The 21,418-nt window shown below is 41.9% G+C and overlaps 1 protein-coding gene across 6 annotated transcripts in view; it reads right to left on the reverse strand.

The window, feature by feature from the left end:
* Positions 1-21,418, reverse strand: part of STX17 (syntaxin 17) — a 66,812-nt gene that overhangs the window by 8,965 nt on the left and 36,429 nt on the right. For all 6 annotated transcript variants that reach the window (XM_037893431.2, XM_043540334.1, XM_027824291.3 and 3 more), the window contains one exon: positions 9,089-9,320. In XM_037893431.2, coding sequence (XP_037749359.1) covers positions 9,089-9,320 — 232 coding nt within the window. The remainder of the gene's footprint in view (positions 1-9,088; positions 9,321-21,418) is intronic.

Raw genomic sequence — 21,418 nt, forward strand, 5'->3', positions numbered from 1 at the left:
TCCAGTCTCTGAATAAAAAACAGGTGGGAGATGAAGGACATGGGGCCAGATTTTCAAAGGTATTTAGGTACCAAAAGATGCAGCTAGGTCTAGTCAGATTTTCAAAAACAACTAAGCAGGTTAGGCACCTGATTCCCATTGTTTTCAAGGCCCATTGATTTAGTTAGGGGCCTAATGGGATTTTTGAAAGTGTGTGAATAGATTAGGTACCTATTTGTTCTTTAGACACCCGAATACATTTGAAAATCTGGCCTATGGTGACCAGAAACAATCTGTCAATTCACCAACTACAGTTCAAACTTCTTTTGATAAATCAGATAGTTTTAAATGCAAAACATGTTTTAATAAAAACTTACTTTTTTTTCTTATGTAGCCAACACTTTTAAGGTGGTTTTATTTAACTCATAAACAATTTTAAAATGTATATTTTAATTTAATTTCAATTTCCATCCAAATGCAGCTTGATGTGAAACCCAAATAAAAATTTATTAATTACCCGGTATATAAGAAACATGTCTCTCGACATTTTTGACATTAAAAATGTCAAAATTAAGAATCTGAATAGATGTATGGCAAACTATATAATTGCTTAAATGTGTGCAGATATGGTGTGTCCTGCTGGTATGCAAAAAATTACCAAATTTTGTGTAAAGGCTATATTTGGGTGCAAATCAGAACGTTTAAATGGTTACCGACCAATGAGAATAAACCCTGCATTAGGAAAATAACTAAAACTTACAAATTCAAAACAATCAATTATTTAAATTAAAGTTTGCTGCTTGGTGATTTAAATTAATCCATCCTGAAGGCAACCATCACTGAAATAAGAGTCTTTCACAAACAGTTTTTAAGAACTGCACAAATATACATATCCCATCATATACATGGTATTTGGGGGAAAAGATGGTTCAAAACAGTGCAAATCTTGGGCCTAACAACCTTGACAGTTTAAATATTTGCCTAGTAGAAAACAATGCAGTTAAGGTTATATTCCCTGTGATTCAGACCTTAATGTTATTTAAATGTACTTTGATTGCTTATATTAGGCTTGATCTCCAGCAAAGTTCTGTGAAGCTCAAAAACTTGTTTCTTCCACCAACAGAAGTTGGTGCCATAAGAGATATTACCTCACCCACCTTATCTCTGTCATACGCCCAGGCCTGGCAGAATTCAATTTTTTTTAAAATAATTTCAACAGATAATATTAATGGTTATTGTTAAGCCTTCCTTTCTATTTTTTATCAATCTAAATTTTCACAGTTACAGGAAATAATGGGGGCTGGGGGCAGACAAGTATTTAATAACAGTAGTTGTTGAGATTCAAAAAGTTAAAGCTTTATAAAGCTGTTACATAAGAACGGCCATACTGGGTCACACCAACGGTCCATCCAGCCCAGTATCCTGTCTTCTGACAGTGGCCAATGCCAGGTGCCCCAGAGGGAATGAACAGAACAGGTAATCATCATGTGATCCATCCCCTATCACCCATTCCCAGCTTCTGGCAAACAGAGGCTAGGGACACCATCCCTGCCCATCTTGGCTAATAGCCATTGATGGACCTATCCTCCATGAATTTATCTAGTTCTTTTTTGAACCCTGTTATAGTCTATAAGGCTATAAGAAATGCTACTGCTAAGCAGAAAAGACACTTACAGAGTACTAGTAAGAGAATTGAAAGAGAAGGGAAAGGGAAGGATGGGGAAAAAAAACCCCAATAATATATTTGTTCTCTTAGCTAAAAAGAACAGTCTTTTACAAAACAACTTTGGATTGAAACAAAAATACAACACTTCATACCTAACCAGCAGCTTTGATTCAGTGACATAAAGCCAGGGAGATTAGCCTGTAACATTGAACATGGTAAACAGATTAGCAAAAGATCAGTCTTTTATAGGGCTAAATTAATTTCTGGTGAAATTCCAAAGAGAGCTACATCAGGGATGAATTTGGTCATTTGAATTTTTGTTGTTGGACTATGCCTGACGCTGGTGGCTGACGTGAATCAGTGGTGTATGCTGTTGTAGATCTGAAGGCTAGGACTATAACAAGGTTTAAAAGAGAACTGGATAAATTCATGGAGGTTAAGTCCATTAATGGCTATTAGCCAGGATGGGTAAGGAGTGGTGTCCCTGGCCTTCACAACATCCTCTGGCAAAGGTTCCACAGGTTGACTGTGCATTGTGTGAAGAAATACTTCCTTTTGTTTGTTTTAAATCTGCTGCCTATTAATTGCATTGGGTGACCCCTAATTCTTGTGTTATGAGAAGGAGTAAATAACACTTCCGTATTCACTTTCTCCACATCAGTTGAGATTTTATAGACCTGTATCATACACCCCCTTAGTCGTCTCTGTTAAAACACAGATTGTCAACATCACATTAAAATATACAATGTAAATATCCTTGAACTATTTCTCAAACAGCATTTTTCTTACTTTACATATCTGTAAATTCTGATTATCCATGGGAAATAGTTTTTCCATCAGTTTGAATGTACGATGAAATTGACGCTTACCAATATTTCCCGAAAAAACCCTAATTCTTCCAATAATCACCATCCCATGCAGAGTGTCAGATGTACTACATGTACATACAAACACATCTGGTAAAAAAAAAATTCCTTTTAAGGAACAGCAATATTAAATATCTATTTTTGGGAAATGAGGAAAGTACCTCAGCTTTAAATAAAAGCACATAACACATTAATGCCTCAGCAATATACAAAAATAAAAAAAATAAAACTGCCCAAGCATCTCTGACTTAGTTCACATTGGTGCAACAGACCAATGTTGTCTGCTTTCTGCCATGGAAATACTAATTGAGATCTACAACAGCATACACCACTGATTCACGTCAGCCACCAGCGTTTTTTTGCTAGTACCGACCTTAGCTGTTTTGCACCAGCTAACAGGAACACTGGCTGTCTGGGACTTGAAGTGGGTGCCCATGCTTCAAGGTCTAATACAGAGGTGGGCAAACTACTCCCCAGGGGCCACATCCGGCCCGTGGGACCATCCTGCCCCCGGCCCTTCCCCCACAGCCTCAGCTTGCCGTGCCGCCAGTGCTCTGGGTGGTGGGACTGCGAGCTCCTGCCAGGCAGCGCAGCTCCGAGAGCCACCAGCCTGCCCTGGTGCTCTAGACTGCGCAGCGCTATGGCTGGCTCCGGCCGGGCGGTGCGACTGCCAGTCCTGGTGCTCTGAGCAGCATGGTAAGCGTGCGGGGAGTTCAATAAGGGGCAGGAGGTCCCGGGGAGCAGTCAGGGAACAGGGGGCGGTTGAATGGGGCAGAGGTTTGGGGAAGTGCAGGGCGGTCAGGAGACAGGGAGCAGGGGACAGTTGGATAGGCGTTGAAGTCCTGGGGGGGCCTGTCAAGGGGTGGGGGTGTGGACAGGGGTCGGGGCAGTCAGGGGACAGGAAGGGTTGGATGGGGGTGGAGTCCCGGGGGGGCAGTTAGGGGCGGGGGGTCCTGGGAGGGGGCAGTCAAGGGACAAGGAGCGGGGGGGGTTGGATGGGTTGAGGATTCTGAGGGGGGCAGTCAGGAGGCAGGAAGTGGGAGGGGGCACATAGGGAGTGGGGGCCAGGCTGTTTGGGGAGGCACAGCCTTCCCTACCCAGCCCTCCATACAGTTTCGGAACCCCAATGTGGCCCTCAAGCCAAAAAGTTTGCGCACCCCTGGTCTAATGCTCCCCTCACTGATTTCTCAAGAAGGTACAACTTCAACTATCAGGGTCAAAAAGGAACAGCATACTGAGCAGCAGGCTGGTACATGGCTATCACTAAGACAAAAAAGGCAGCAGCTATGGCCATCTATAAGTAGAATGAGTCTGTCATAGGATGATCTGGGTTTGAAGCCTGAGGGTACTGAATGCACCATTTTAGATTAAGGTGGGGTACAAAGCGCTGAGGAGAAAGTACATTTAAAAAAAAAATTTTTTTTGCAACAAATTAATAAAAAGGAGGGTGGGGGGAAGAATTTATTGGGAATTAACCCAAGCTAACTGACTAGAAGAAGTCACAAGAAGAAAATTCCACTAAGGAGTAGAGGGCGAACTCTGCTTTCCAACTGATGGTAAGAGGGAACCAAAGGACAGTTGCGGCCATTCCGCACTTTATGCTCTAAGGGTGCAGGCAGGGGGTCAAGAGGACTTTGGTAAAGACCTTTGAGGTGGCAGAGGGGCCAAAGGGTAAGGATGCAATACTGGTAGTGGTCTCTGCCCAATCACAAAATTTGAAAACATCCATGTCAGGGGTGTATGACAATATGAACATAAGTATCCTGGAGGTCAAGGGAGACAAACCAATCTACAACATCCTGCACATTACCTGGAGTGAGAGCCCTGCATAACGGATTACAATTAATGCCCCACACACGCTTGCATGACAACAGCCCCCACTATGGATTTTCCACCTCTAAAATGATTTTCCACTGACTGATAGCAATCCAGCTTTGCAAGCTTCCACAGTGCGATCACCACTTGCTTCTCAGTTGTCAATGCAGCTTTCATTCTGTTGTCCATGCTCAAATGTGGCATACAGATCCAGGAATGTGGCCTTTTGCACCTGCAAGTACTGCAGCTACTTATCATCCCAAACCTCCATCATAATGCAATCCCACCAGTCAGTTGCTTATTTTTTAGGCCCAGAAGCAGTCCTGTAGCTGATCTGTAAATGCCACCAACCTTGAATTGTTTTTCATTATGTCCCTTAGCAATCTGTCCTCAAAGAAATTATCATGTGCCCTTTTGTTGTGGTACTTCCTACAGTTCTGCAAGTGCCAGAGGATTGTTTGTCCTGCATTTGCAGCATCAATGACAACAGTGCAGAGCTGTGTGGGCTCCACTCTTCTGACTGAGATGTCGGATAGCGACAAGTGCTTTGTGGGTGTGTGGGATTTTAAAAAGGCAAAAAAATTATGGGTTAGTCAATAACCACCTCATGGTATTATGAGATAGTGAAAGTTGCATGATAGGAACTTGACCTTTTGCTCCCAGCCCCGCAACGGGAGTCGTGTGCGCCCCACAACACATTGTGAATATTCCCCAAAAGGCATTGCACTGGAAGGTGGCACACTGGGATACGTACCCCTGGTGCACCGCACTTAGCATCAATGCAAGCAGCTAAGTATGCACACGCATGTGTGATATACTAACTGCAGCAGCTTTACACTGACATAACTTGTGTCGACCAAAGTTTGTAGTCTATACATGGCCTTAGCCAGCATTACATATTTTACACTTGTCAAATAAAACCGTTTATCAGTTATTCAAGAATAAAGAAGCTTCCTAAGCAGAACTGTGGACAGAGGAAAAGCCTCTTAAGTAAGATGGCCTGTAAAATGGCTTGCCCCCAATTGCCTCCTCCATGCTGACCCTATTCTGCACCAGATTAGGATGTCCCACCGCTGGGTTTTAGTGACATAAAGAGCCTTTAATGACTTCTCCATATTAAAGAATATTTCACACCTCATAAGAAGGCTCTGTTGTTACCTAGCAGCTCTATCTTCTTGGGGAACCAGGGCACAGTATCCAGCCTGTCTGACTCACAAAAGACCTTCCCCTCTCTTCCCTCAAGTCTTTGCTTGAACCAAATCTGCATCAGAAGAAAGATTTACAAAAAGCAGTGAAAAGGCAGTGGGAGACGCACCTAAACCCTTGGGATAAAGATGACATAATTAAGGAAACTCCCTTAACCCCATTTGCATAGAAGATGGGACAAGGAGGCATCTCCAGTAGCATACAGAATGGAGAACAGAGATTCCAAGGTAAGAACCGCATGGAACTCTGGGACCAGAAAAGCAGGGAAGCACTGCATGATGGAGGATCTCTGCTCCAGATGTTAATGAACCCACACGCGCACACACCCAACTCAGTAGTTATCAGACCAACTCTAGTAATAAATCCTTTATTGTTATCCAAAATAGTGAAGTTCCCTAATTGCATTGTGAGCTCCCTCCAAGGAACACTGCCCAAAGCCAGGAATGATCAGCTGCCATGTCTAGCCTGAACAAAACAACTTTGGTATTCTCCCTTGATTACACATAAATCTAATGTTCTCCCTTGAACCATTGTTGCTTCTCGACAAAAACCCCTATCCATGCTCAAGTAAGCGTTCTGATGCCTGGATCCAAAATCTGCATCAGTTCCATTGAGACTTCATCTTCTCCTGACTGATCATGATGGAGGCTCTGCTTGACTCCAGCACTCCAGACCCTCAGCTACCACCACCACCTGGAATCCCCGATCAATTCAAATGTCATGGAGTGGTGAGAACCCAGCTCTCTCTCTCTCAATATAGCCTTCTGACCCTGACTTGTGTGATGAGTTGTTTTCTAAACCTGACTTTTATAATCAAGTTTAAGTTAGATTTAATATTGTAACTGTTTTGTTTGCTTGGCTCCCCTATGGTTATAAGCTGGCAATAAATAACTTTCTTGATTAAGCTGGTTGCTTCTTTCTCTCTCTCTCTCCCCTCTCCTCCCCCCAGCTTCCCCATGGGTGTTTTTTGGTTTCCTCATTCACTCTGCAGCAACACTCCTCATTCCTAAGCTAAAAGATCCCTGCAGCACCAAAAAATCCTATGGGGTTGATCATCAAGTGGGTTACTACCAGAACAAATGTAACGTGAAAGTGGGGAGAGAGACGTGTTGAATCTGGGACATACGAGGGTGGCAGCTTGGAAGTGCTGCTCGACCCAGCCTGTTCAGGCGTGCTCTATTCTGGTGCGGTGCACGTGGCCTATGAGGGTGGCAGCTTGGAAATGCTGCTCCACCCAGCCTGCTGAGTCCAGGGACATATCAGGGGTCAGCTTGGGAGCGCTGATTAATCCGGTCCACTCAGATGCGCTCTGACTGTGTGTGTGTATTCATCTGCTTCTGGGGCTGGAAGAACCCAGCCCTGGGGAACCTAACGTCCTGCAGGGCAGCGCCATTGGAAGGGAACTTGCAGTAGGGAGAAGTAGAGCTCGGTATAAGAACACAAGGGACACAAGCAGTACATTGATAGAAATACAGAACCACCCCACCCCCAAGAAGAGTAACCCTAATATTTCCCTTCCCACTTCAAAAACAAAAGAAAAAAAGGGAGTGGAGGAGGATGAAACACCTGTGGGCTGAAAGTATGAATGAGAAATTTACATTCAAAAGTTCGTATTGTAGGAAATTCTAACCCAAATGTGAAAGGGCTTAGAATGGAAGTGCTTCCTCAACATCAACCACAACATCTCCTCAGAACAGCAGTAAAAAAAAACAAACACACCTCTGCATACTTTACAAAGTACCTTCACATTTCATTACACTCAAGATAAAAATCTAGTTCTCTGGGAAATTCAATATGCTGGTTAAAAAGAATTTTAGTAATTTTAAAAGTGGAGTCTCGCCTTTTGTTAACATTTGCTTAAAATGGAATTAAATTCAACTCCTATTGGACTTGAGATGGGGGATGGTGGAAAGGGAAAGGGCTGTATCATTTCTTTGACATGCCTCCTAAATGGGCTATTTGAATTTGTAAACTCTTCATTTCTCTGCCAGATTGGAAGCAACATGCGAAAAAGAAGTAGGGTATAAGGAAGTTTCTTTGACTGAGTAAGATCAGCAGCTAAGATCTGCTTTCAGATCTGCAGCCTTGAAGCACAAAAGAACAGGCAATGTGATATTACAGCTGCCCCATGAATGCAAAAAGCTGCTTTCATATTAATGCAAACTTTTTAAAAAATCCTATATAATTATACTCAGTTGTCTGTGTGCCTGTATGTTTCACTTTACGTGAGGTGAACTACATCTCCATTCCTGAGCTGACTTGTGAGTATATGTCATTCCCATAATATTTTCCTATGGCTATGCCTGCCATCCCAAAATTTCTAATCCGTTTCTTGGTTTTTCACCAATGACCCGTTTTTTAAAAAAACATGAAAGTCATTCAGCTAGAAATACTAATCCTGTTTTTTTAAAGAAGAGACATTTTACAGTTTAGCATATATTTTTGTCTTCTTTTCTTAGTCGTGAAAAGACTTTCCCTCTTACTAATGACATTGCACACAATTCTCCCTGCAGTTCTCTACAGAAGGAACTTCTATGACAACAAGGAGACAGAACTAGATATTATGAAGATTAGCACTTTATAAATACAACAGCCAGATTATACAGAATTTCCTGATAGGAAAGATTTTCTGTGAGGCCACTAACTGAAAATATGTTTTTTAAATTGAAAAATGTGAGACTTGTGAAGTATTTTAACCAATATTAAGCTTCAAACTTTTCTGTATGAGGATGTGTTGGTTTAACTCTAATGGTCAATCCTTGTAAACAGCGTTTCAGATGTTAGCAGCAGCTAACTCCAGATTTGGCTTCAAGTGTAAGGGCAGGTGGGACAGAATGAGGGTGAAAAGAGACAAGAAGGTGCTCATGGGGGAAGGAAGGAAGAATGAGGGAAGAAAGAAAGTGAAAGATACAGTTTTCATGAAAGTAGAGGGATCAGAAAAGAGCAGTAGCAACCAGACCCATCCTTGGATGATCTATAAGGTAGTATAATGTGTTTCTAAACCTCATATAATGGTCTTGTACTTTTACTGCTTTACTGCCAATTACCAAGATATATTTCTGTGTAAACGAACACTTCATACTCAACCTGCTCCTCCTGATTGAGGCTTTCAGTGATGATATACGAATTGTTTTCACCATTTCATAGATAACGAATTAAGTAAAAATGTACTAAGTGATTACCATAACTAAGCAATGGAAAAAGAAAACGTAACTACAATAACCCCAAGATTGCTTGTACCTCACAATTTAGTGCTCTTGTTACTTAACTATGCCTATTAGGCTACCAATATTTTCCTCTTCCTTGGATAGCTGATTAAAGCATGTATTAACTACATAAACTGTGCAGTAAAATAATCTGTATTCTACATATGGTGAGAAAACTGTGGTATTTGAAAGTTGTATTAAAATTCACCTCTTGTCATATAAGAATGAAGTTTTACTAAACTGAAGTATTTATTTCCACAATATCTGGTCAGAAATCCCTGGAAATATACTATCATAAAACAAATATAAAAATACCACAATACAGTACATAGAAAAATGAATTCTACTACCTCCTCCTACCGTCGCAGATCTGATTAGAGAAGACTTTAAAGAGGTGTCCTCCTGTTCATTAAACTGTCTTTTAAGTTCTTCTGCAGATTCTGAATGGAGTTGGAGAAATTCTTTTATGGAAAATGAAGCTTCCTCTTTAACTGGATTTATCATTCTTTGGAAAATTTGTTTATCTTCCAGTCGGACCCGCAAACACAGTTTCTCCATCTCTCGGATATTGGCTCGCAGTTGCTGCAATAGTTTTAAAAGGTTATTTGTAACTTTATGGCATACTGCTACTCCTACACACCTCTTTCAAAGGGGTAATGAGAATTAACTAGTTATTTTAATTTTTAAATAATCCAAAAAAAATCGCATTTCAATATTTTGTATAAATTGAGAAAAATAAAAATTCCAAAAAGGTCGTCTTCTTAAGCAACCAAATGCTTTAATTTTATTCTAGTTAAAATGAAAATATTCTAAACAAAAATCTGTTGCACCAAGGAGATAATGGGCATATTTTGCACAAGTAGTAAGAATTCACCTACAGTAAGAAAAATGTTCTTTCCCCAATGTTTTGTTCTTTCCTGTTTTATCTGTGCACAGGTCTATTCCCACAGTACTTCATTTCCTATATCTGTGACAACTGGTACTTATAAGTTCTTTCCCTGGAACCAGTACGACCCGCACAATCCACCAGATACCCAGCAGCTCAGTGCAGTTGCTAATTCTGTACCCTCTCACCCATTCTAATAAACTGGCTGTACACAGGGGAGTAGCCACTGACATTTGGTACCTAAGTAGCCAACTATAGCCCTGATTACAGATGTCATATCTAAGGCCTTGTCTTCACTATGAATGTGCCCCAATTACAGCTATCCATATAGCTGCTGACAAATGTAACCCTTAACACAGACAGGCAAAGCAGTTATTTGCACCAGTTGCTCTTACCATTCCTTGAAACTGGATCCTCCTCTGTATATTTAATCTCCTGTCCCATTGTGCCTACATGGGCTGCAGTGTTCCAGTTCTTGCTGCCATATCAGTAATAGCAGAGAAATGTACTGATTACCAAAGGCAAAAATGATCTCAAAGTTTCCCATGTTCATCAACCAGACTGATCTAAATGTCACAAAAGCTAACCAGACGTGCAAGAACAAACTTCTGTTCAAGCACAGCTAAACCACCTCTCTCATCACAAGAGGAGCTGTCCACAAGAAAAACTCTCCATGAAGATGTGGTCAACACTATGAATATGTTTCAGAACCCAACCCTAGTGGATGTAACACACGGGACTGCTATGACACCTGATATATTTAGCATATTTTGCAAAGCAGTCACTGTACTCTACATTTACACAGGAACTCAGAGGTTGTGGAGAGCTGCTTTAGTTTATATCGACTCATTATGACGATTCTACACAGATATAAGGGCCAAAAATCACTGTAGTATAATATTTACATAATTACAACCTTTTCATGACCCCACTGCAGCTTAGACCCAGCTCTGCTTTCCAAACCAGCACATCTCTACCCTGCACAAGATTTGGACAAAGAAAGAATCATCTCACTGTTGTACCAGATACTGCTGGTTAGCATTTTACATACACTTGGCATAGGTGTCAGTGTCTGTAGAGGGCACAAATCCATGAGTGTGTGTGTCAGACTGTTTGGAATTTCAAGAGTTCTAGAACACTATGGATCAGAGCCTGATATGGGTCTAACGGGTTAAAGACCTACTTGAACTCGACGAGATCTGAATAACCAGATGACTGTGCACAGTTATTTCTTGTTAAGGACATTAATGTATTATAATTAAAGGTTGCAGGTTTACCACAGGATCACAGAACCTATGATTTCATTGATTTTGCCCCTAGAGCGTCATGGACCACTGCTTGATGTTCCCTTGGGAGTGGGAGGAGAAGGGAGGATGTTCATCAAAGCATATTTGAATTCTAAGCTGTTGTACTGTGCCATCTTGCTTTCTTTGTGCAAGCTTTCTTCTGTTGTGAGTACTACCCGCCCTCACTTTCTTTCAGACAAAATATTCAGACTGATGTGTGGAAGGGGGCTGGAAGTGTAGGTTTGTTTTGTTTTTGTTTTTTTAATTGATTTCAGTCGGTTAAGAGTGAATTGAGCGCTGTCAGACGAAATGGTGTATCCAAGATAATAATGCTTTGCATTTATACAGAATATTTTCATCCAAGGAACTCCAAGTGTGAAGAGGAGCTATATCCATTTTACTGATTGGGAAACAGGTACCAATAGGTTAAATGCCTTGCCCATAGTCATATGACGAGTCATTGGCAGATTAGGAATAAAATATCAGGCATCCTGGTCTAATTGCTAAATGACTCTACATCCCTAATTGCAGCTGCATTGCTATTTCTGGGAAACATCTGAGTCAGCTAGCATCAGCACTCATGTCCTACAAACATTTTTGATCCCAAGAATCAAAAACTTCGTTGGTGGTGGAACAGAGACAATTAGGGCTAAATTATGCCACTGCATGTGGGGGTGCATCAGAGAAGCACAATGTAGGGAGGAAAGAGAGGACAGAAAAAGAGGGGGGAAGCTAGCATTGGCACAGAACAAGTGGCCTGGTGAGGGGATGGCTTTGCTAGGAAGCGTGCAGGCTACACCTGTTGGGCAGATATAGCAAGGGACATCATTTTCCATACACCTCCAGACATACTAGGCCTTACAAAGGCAGAATACTACTACCAACTACTCACTGCTGTTTGAGTGAATACCTACCTACCTCTTCTCCCCAGTGCAGCTCACACTCGTAAGAACTATAATTGAACCCATTTTAGGAGATGGGGAAGTCACGAAGTATTGTCCTTACATATGCACTGTTCATGTTGCACCTCATGGAAATAGTGGTAACTTACAGTGTATTCCACCTGGAAAGCTATATGTATTTTTAAGTGTGCAAGGAGAACCTGGTGCCTGCTCATGGAAACGTTTTCCCTAACATTACAGCAGGGTTAGGGAAAGCTCTACTGCACCTGGGTTCCTTGAGGGTTCAGGTTGAGGCAAAGGAATAATGCAGCAGAGGGCCTCGAAACGGGACTACCTGTTTGTATATCTCCTTTAACCAAACAAACTGTTTCAGAATTACTCATTTAAATGAAGCAGTGGGGATGCCACCCATCAGGCTCAGATCCACAAAGATAATCAGGTGCCAAAACCCCAGACTTGGGCACCTACGTCCAGTTTTAGGCTCCACTGCAATTCACAAATTCCCACCAAACTCTGTAGGTACCTAGGCACCAAGTGAATTTAAGTTTTCAGGATAAAAGTTCCCACCTTTGAGCATGCACATCACTGCCTCCCTCTAGGCATCTGGAGGCCTACCTCCCACCTAAACCGCAGAGCAATTCACAAACTGGGGGAACACAGGTGTTTGTCCGCCTAAATCGCAGTGTCCAATCCAGTAGGCGTGCTCCAAGCAGTCTACCAGAGTGGGTCCCATTCAAAATCTGGCCACCAGAGGAGAAGGAGCTGGAGGAGGTGGTGGTGGTGCCACCTGCCTTGTAACTTTTAGCCCAGTGTTTAGAGTATTCACCTGGGATGTGGAAAGTCCAGGTTAAATTCCCCCACCCACCCACCCGAGTAGGAGACGGGAGATCCCTGTTGAAATCCTACCGCTCAAGAGAATGCTCTAAACCAGTGGTTCTTAACCTTTACTGCAGCCTGCACCCCTTTGGTTCTCAAAATATGTTTTCGCACCCCTTATCAAACATCGTTGAAGTAGGTCAGTTCTTTAAACCGAGATATATCATAACTATAGAATGAAAGAGATAGAATTATATACATATAAACATAGGTTCGATGAAACAAAGCAGTTGTACTTTCGTGCCTGTGCTTAATTTGTGTTTTCAGTGATTTACCTTCTAAAAAAATCTGGCATGTCTCGCACCCCCAGGGGGTGCATGCACCCCAGGTTAAGAACCACTGCTCTAAACACTGAGATATGGCATATTCTGATACCGGGCTCCTTCAGTTTCTACTGTTAAAGCTGTTCCACTGTGTTTAAATAATGAAGGAATGATTGGAGAAGGGGGACCGGCCACAGGGTCTCCCACCTCCCAGGTTGGTGCCCTAACCACTGACCTACAGAGTGAGTCATTCATATTCATTCATTCTCATTCTCTCTCTCTCTCCCCCACCCCCCTCTCCACCCAATGATTGTTCCACTGTGGATAGATACTTAAATAGTCATTGGGCACACAAGACAGAATGACTGTGTAGTTTTTAGGGCACCCCCCTGAGAGGTGGGAGACTCTGGGTCCAGCCCCCTGCTCCAAACACTTTCACTATCTAGGTACAATGGAACAGCTTCAAACATTTTGGTTTGGGGATTTTAGCACAAAACATTACCTAGACTTTTAAAAACTAAGAACGCATGACTGATTTTTACTAAAAACTAACATAAGAAATGTATAGTACAAATTATACTTTGGGATAGACTTTTCATGCAAGCATAAAAAATGAATGTTGCAATATAAAAATAAGAATCGTATGACATTCTAAGCATGTATAATAAATCATTCTTCATTGAACTGTTTACCATTGTTTTGAACATTATTCTTAGAGTGGAATGAGGGAACAAATAGTTTGGGAGGGGTGTTTTTAAGGTGAGAGTTTTCTTCATTAATGCAAGGGAGTTAGAAGAGGCAACATTGCTTGCCTGGAAAAAGTAGGGTGTAGAGGCTGTTTGTTTTAATTACACGTCCTGGATACAATTAAATGGTTTATTTTAAATAAGTGAAGAAACCCTTCCCCCGCCAACAGAAATATAACTACATATAAAGGAAATGAATCCAACCTCCATAAACACTCTACACACTGAGGGGAAGGTCATGGTAAAAGACGTATTAAGCAATCAAAGAGAGCGGAGAACTATTGATTCATAAAAATCAATTGTCAAATTAATCAAGACTATACCATACTGTATGTTTAAATTAATAGTATTACCAGACAATCTTAGGCTGCAATATTTAAAATTAATCCCACATATAAACATTGATTACCAATCAAGGAAATATGGAAGACACAAAGTATGGTGTTATAAGATACTGAGTTGAAATAGAAGTCTGATATAATAATATTCCCCATAAATTCTTCATTTAAATCGAACAAGTTAGACAGTTCTTCCTAGCATTTGACCTTAATTTGTGTTTTTAAGCAGCCAAAAAGTGATCATAATCACAATCCAGAAAACAAACTTCTCTTTTTTAGAAGACCTTTGGAATTTGGCAAAAAACAAAATGGAAATATCTAGGCACAGATCTGTAATTACTTCTTCTGAGCATACATCAGTCTATCTAAAGAACAGTATGAACAGAAATGAGTGTGAAATTTACATGGATAAATTCTATCATACCGCTTTGTTTCCAGAACAAAGACAGTTATTCTGTCTTCATTCTCAAATGAGACAGAAAACCATAATCCAAACAGAAACCTCCTTTGTAGTAGCCTAGAAGGAACAAAAAACACACACACAATGTGTAAATGATGTTGGGAGTGGCTAATATTTTTTCCAAAAAATTTCTGAACTGCTAGTAAACCTCCTGAATAGAAAGTCCCCTCAGACCCTTGACAAATTAGGTAACTTTTGCTCAGGGCTTGTACTGGAGTATACACAGGTACACAGCATACACCTACCTCCCCCAAACTTGCCTTCCAAAATCTAAACCAGTGGTTCTCAATCCATGGCCCAATCAGCACACAATTGTGGTCCATGTGACAGTCTTATACAGGTAGTATATATATTGTGTGGATGCCAGCCACATAACATAGAGAGAGAGGTGCATATGCGGCCCACAATGGTAAATCAGTTGAGAACCACTGATCTAAACTCTTGTTTTAAAAAAATCTTCAGCTCTCCCTGCTGTGAAAAAAACATTCAAAACAAGAACCAAGGCCTTGTCTACCTGGAGGGATTTTAGGCATTGGTGGCCAGCCACCGGTATAGCTGTAGCAGTGCAGTTGGACAATGCTACTGTAAGCCATAATTCGCACTGGTGCATCTTACCCTGCTTGAAACAGGAGTAAAATGTACCACTATGCAAGGAGTCTGCACCATTACAACTACATTGATGGCTAGTCGCCGACAGCTGTAACTGGAGCAAATTCACAGTGCAGATAAGGCCTGAATATAAGCAACAGAGTGACATCTGCCTGAGTTTGCAGACAGTCTAAAGCAACAACTCCAAAAGATACAAACCACCCTGTTTCCAAGAGATAAAGTCAAAATGTCACTATTTTATTGCTGATCTAAACAAGGCGATGGACGATCACATGAAGATCTGCACAATCTACCATCAATGATATTTCATCCTAGTGCCACGATTTCTTCCCCTCCAATCAAGTAGCCACGCCCAAGCTGCCAAGGCGAGGCACCTGAACTTCAATGAGGGAAGCCAAGCCTGAAGAGCCCACCAAAATGCAGCACAGCATGCATGACTCTATTCTGAATATCTGCAAAATCTGTTGTAAGTAGCTTCTCATTGTGGTGGTGTTAAATGAGCGGAGCTTTGTTTGTGGGTAGACAATGAAACCGTACCACTGTTTTACCCTTCCCCTCACAAATCTGTTTTTTTAAGCAACCTATCTCAAGTGATGTGGAAGCATGGTTTCCTTTATCCAAGCACCTTTAAGTATTTTGAAGTTGTGAAGCTTTAGTTTGTAAGACCTGGAATGTCTCTTTATAGTATCTGGAATCTTGATCTGCCAGTTTTCCCAAAGAATTTGACTACTGAAATGAATGAGAGCCAATCTTTGTTTCAAGTGCTTGTATATCTTGCTATATAATAAAACAGGAATATTATTTAGCTCTTATATAGAGCTTCCATCCCTAGATCTCCAAGTACTTTACCAGGGTGAACAACATGCATTATTCCCATTGTAAAGATACAGAAACTGAGGCACAGAGTTTGAGCCTAAATTCTCAGAAGTATCCACAAATTTTGGGTGCCAAAGTTAAAATGTCAAAGGCCTCATTTTCATAGGTATTGACCACCAGCAATTCCTACGGACTCCACCAACACTTCACAATAAGGAAATTGTATAGAACTCTAAATGTAACAATGTATACTGGGACTATCTCCCTTTCCAAATCTTTACAACACATTTAATAAACAATATTTTTCCATCATAGACAGCAAAGTTAAAATTGTGAAGGGGCATAAACTGGATGTGATGATAGTGAATGATGAGAGGTTGTGTGTCAAAAAGGAAATGACTGGATCCTTTCACTGTTCATTTCCAGACTGTCTAACATTTAGGGTGAGGGAGTGGTTTGCAGGTGTGTGTTTCCTGTATAGAAAGTGTGATACTGTTTTGGGGCATTAGCTGAATTCCAATGAAAAACACTTTCAGCCTTAACTCTCTTTTAATGAAGTTTTTGTCTGTGAATTTCCCTGTTGTTTTACAGAGTACCAAACATTTTAAATTCGGTTAACATGTAATTTGGAAAAATGCCACATTTTTCTCTTAAAATGTTGTGCTAACAAGCAATACTTAGGATTACTAAAACTAAAAGAAATTTGCAAAATACTGTATAAATTGCTCTATTTTTTTCAGTTATGCATTTTACAGTACTTAGTGTATAGTTAGTTTCATTGTTTCTCCTGCCACCTGCTAAAAATATCCTTAAAAACATCAACAGTGGAATGGGAAAACATCTATACAAAGTAATTAAATTTCAGGACATACTACTTAAAGTATGCCCTATCAGAACCTGGAATCTTTTGAAATAGTTTTTAACATTCAAGTTCCAGCAGCTAAATCCACTCTAAAGCATAGCACTATTCACAAAAAAATCTTAACACAATGGATTTACTATTACCCTATCAAAAGGAAAACAATCATAAAAACAAAGAGCAGAGAGAAAACCTTAGTCTTCTAGTTTGTTCTTAGACACTGTAAAACTAATATTTCAATCAAGTAGTATACAGTATGCACAAAAACAAAAAGGCTTCAACTGAAACGATGCAAAAAGCAATAATTTTCTTGATCATTATCAAGGGCATGACACAGAATACAGTTTTAGCAAAGCTAAGATACATAAAAGACTCATAGAGACCTTACAAAGTGTAATAGAAATCTTAAAATCTATCCAGGATTCTCCCAGAGATAGAAATTGACAACTTTCAATGAAACAGATGCCATCCTAGAGCTAGCATAATTCATTTTATCTTGAACTGCAAAAACGCTGAGAATATAAAATTTAGACTTCTCCACAAAAGCCAAACATATCAGAGACAATATAGCAACTTTAAATTAGGTTAATATACTGACCTGACCTTGATGAGAAGGAAATATAACCTGATGAAACTAATTCACATGCTGATTTAGCAAGAATTCGGCGAGTAAGGAGTTACAATACTCAAGTCTAGATGTTCTTTACAATGTGAGTCAGAACCTCCTTTTATTTTGATAGCAAAGGATGCACACTGACACCATTCTGACAAGGTAACAGGAAAAATTTAGAAACACTCTTGTAACACGTTCCAGCATAAAACCATCTTGAAGTCTAGGGCTGAAGAAACATTACCAGATTCTACGAATTCTAATATTACCTCCACTGAGGTAAACAGAAGACACAGCGCTTAACTGTGGCCTGAGGAGAAGAATTTCAATTTTATTAGTATTTAATTTTTTTACTTCTTAGATAGACACAAATTCATTGCCAATAGGCAGAATCATGTTCTCTGTATGCGGTGGTGTATTATCAGAGAAAGGGAAGTAGATCGAAGTATCACATGTGTAACAGTGATATGGCTGCCCATACTAATTGAAAATACCACCTTAAGGAAACATACACAAATCAAGAAATATGAGATCCAGAACAGAGCTCAGGGAAATATCCAAAAGGGTCAACCTGCTATCATAGTTATGCTACCTAATCCTGCCATAGGAAACATTACTGCAAAAAGAAATAAAAGCGGTGTGACCAGAAGAAATATAACCCTCCCTTCAGGAGCTATGCTTGATAACTATCAGTAAGGTGGCACAAACATGCATCCGATGAAGTGAGCTGTAGCTCACGAAAGCTTATGCTCAAATAAATTGGTTAGTCTCTAAGGTGCCACAAGTACTCCTTTTCTTTTTGCGAATACAGACTAACACGGCTGCTACTCTGAAACAAACTTTTAGTCACTCTTCTCATTATTAAGGATGCGAGTTTGTCATGGAGGTCACAGAAGTCACAGATTCCACGACCTCCGGGACCTCCATGACTTCTGCAGCGGCTGTTTCAGAGCATATGGGAGGGGGCTCAGGGCTGGGGCGCTGGAGGGCTCTGAGCGGCGATTACCTTGGGGGGGCTTCCCGGAAGTGTTGACAGTCCCTCCCTCTCAGTTCCTAGCTCCGTGCGCTGCCTCCATCCACAGGCACTGCTCCCGCAGCTCCCATTGGCCGCGGTTTCCGGCCAATGGGAGCTGCAGAGCTGGCACTTGGGGCTGGAGCAGGGGCAGGGGCAGCGCATGGAGCTAGAAGCTGAGGGAGGGACATGTTGCTGCTTCCAGGGAGTCATGAGAAGCCAGGTAGGGAGCCTGCCAGTCCCGCCAACCCCCATCCCCAACACGAGCAGGGGTCCCGGGCCATGCACCGCCACCTGCCTCCTCCAGTACCAGCGTTAGTGCCAGGCCACCCCCCCCCCCCCCCCCGAGCACCCGCGGTATCCCCAGGCTGCCCCCGTTCCACCCAATTTAGTCGGGGGTATATAGTACAAGTCATGGACAGGTCACGGGCCATGAATTTTTGTTTACTGCCCAGGTCAAAAAGGTCCCCTGGCGGCTCCGGTCAGCACTGCTGACCGGGCCATTAAAAGTCCGGTCAGCAGTGCTAAGGAAGGCTAGTCCCTGCCTGTCCTGGCACCACGCCCCAGAAGCAGCCAGCAGGTCCAGCTCCTAGGTGGGGGGCCATGGGGCTCTGCATGCTGCCCCCGCCCTGAGCACCAGCTCCGCACTCCCATTGGCCGGGTTCCCTGCCATAGCCCAGAGCCCCCCTCCCACACCCTGAACCCCTCATCCCCTGCCCCATCCCAGAGCTCTCACCCCACCTCCTGCACCCCAACCCCCTGCACCCCAACCCCCTGCCTCAACCCACAGCCCCGTCCCGCACTCCAAATCCCTTGGCCCCACCCCCCAGCCTGGAGCCCCCTCCTCTAGCCCTCATCCCTGGCTCCATCCCAGAGCCAGCACCTCCAGCCTAGAGCCCTCACCCCCTCTCACACTCCTACCCCCTCCCACACTCTGAATCCCTCAGCCCCACCTCCCAGCCTGGAGCCCCCTCCTGTACCCCAAACCCCTTGTCCCCAGCCACACCCCCAGCCCAGAGCCTGTACCCCTTCCCACACCCCAAACTCCTGCCTCAACCCGACAGAGGGGGAATGTAGTGAGCCGGAGTGCAGGGCCTCAGGGAATGAGCGAGGCTAGGGTGTTCAGTTTTGAGTGATTAGAAAGTTGGCAACCCTATCCTGCAAACCCCTTGTCACCTGCAAAATTTTAATCACGAGTGGTTCCATTGACTGAAATGAGATTATTCACAAGCATAAGAATTTGTACAATTGGGGTCTGGTTCCGCATTCAAAGACACACATACCTTGTGCTATTTACTTCTGGAATGTCCTTCATGAGGAATTTAAGGACTGCAAATGCCAATTCAGAAATATTTACATCCTATATGGATTGTAGGGAAACATACTGCAACCTAGATATGACATACCAACAACAATGAAAAACTTTAGATGATCCAGGACAATTAAGATACCAGAATATGTGGTGGGATTTAGGGGGTTTTTCTGTGAAAAGCAATTATGGGCAAGAATACAAGTAAATATTTGGTATAGATTGTTATATGGATATTACTGATTGTATGATTTCCTTGTTTCTTGCTCTTACACATTTAATTTTAAAATTCGCAATTTTAAAACTTTTTCTCTTGATAATTTTTTGTATTTTTCTTGTTTGGTCTATGTGTGAATTACCTTTCCTGTCACATTACTATTTACTCTATTCACACTATTTACAGGTAGCCCTTACTGTCTGTGGTATATGTTTTCTTATGGGTGTAAAGACTCTGTTTGCAGGGAGAAGGTCTTCAGAGAAGACACAGATGAACAGGGAGAAGCCAGGATTATGTGGATTTTTAGGTCTGCATGACAAAGAATGAATGGGAAAAGTATAGTCCTAGAGGATCACATGACACGTGTCAGCTGTGAACTACCAAAATTCCTGTGTTCAAATCAAGAGGAAGACACACAAAAGCTTGCCACCTGAGTAAACGAAAGTTGCTTATCATGAAACTGAAAGTACAAAATAATTTCCTGCCTTTGTTCATAATTCCCTATCTTGTACTAAAAAGAAAAGATGTCATGGGTTTCAGACCAGAAATTTAAAAATGTTGTTTTATAAATAGCACATGAAAAAAAAAAAAAGAGTGTATTTAATGCTAATGAAATGTGTTTTGGATTGACAGATTTAATTAAGTATTGAGTCCTCTAGTTATCTACAGAATTTGCTTGGTACGGTACAATTTCAGAACTAAAGATAGTTCCTGCCTAAAGAGTTTTTTCCCCTTGCGCCAAAAACATAGTTCAGCCTCTAGGAGCATTCAATTCTTGTGTTCTCTGCTAAGGCTACCAAAGGTTGCAATTAGTGCCAGGCTCATATTTACTAAACTCCTGTGTGTTATTAATGAACGGAAAGGACCTGCCTGAGCGTTTTAGAACAAAGAACTAACCTTGTTAGAGTTGATAAAAGATAACGTAAACACTGGAACAGACACCAATTTTAATGATGAAGTCAGCACTGGCTTCACTGTTCAGCTGAGGCAAATCCACTTCTCCTTGATCACAAACAGATTCTTTGTAGCACAACGGATGCCGTTCCATTGCAGGAGGATGCAGAAAGTGGGTAAGGGTGAAGTATCATATGTGGCAGCACACAGAAGCAGGAGGGGCTGGGGCATGGGACAGCTGTGTGTGGTGGCCTACTACTTTGGCCTACTGAAGTAGTCTCCACAGAATGGCTTCTCACACATGACCAACAGCTGACCCCATTACTCAGGACAGACAATGGGCACAGGATATGACCCTTCATGAACAAGCCAGAGAGAGATAACTACGGTTAAATATTGAAAAATACTAAAATTTTACATACACAAAGCACCCTCCCAGCTCCACAGCTTCTAAGTGTTTAAGGAGAGGGGCTTTCTCTTATGCACTTCCTATGGTGTCTAGCACAGGGATTCTCAAACTGGGGGATCGCGACCCTAAGGGGGGCACGAGGTTATTATGTGGGGGTCACGAGTACATGCATAAAACAGAGAGCAACT

Source organism: Chelonia mydas, chromosome 2 (genome assembly GCF_015237465.2).
Source record: "Chelonia mydas isolate rCheMyd1 chromosome 2, rCheMyd1.pri.v2, whole genome shotgun sequence".
Classification (NCBI taxonomy): Eukaryota; Metazoa; Chordata; order Testudines; family Cheloniidae; genus Chelonia; species Chelonia mydas.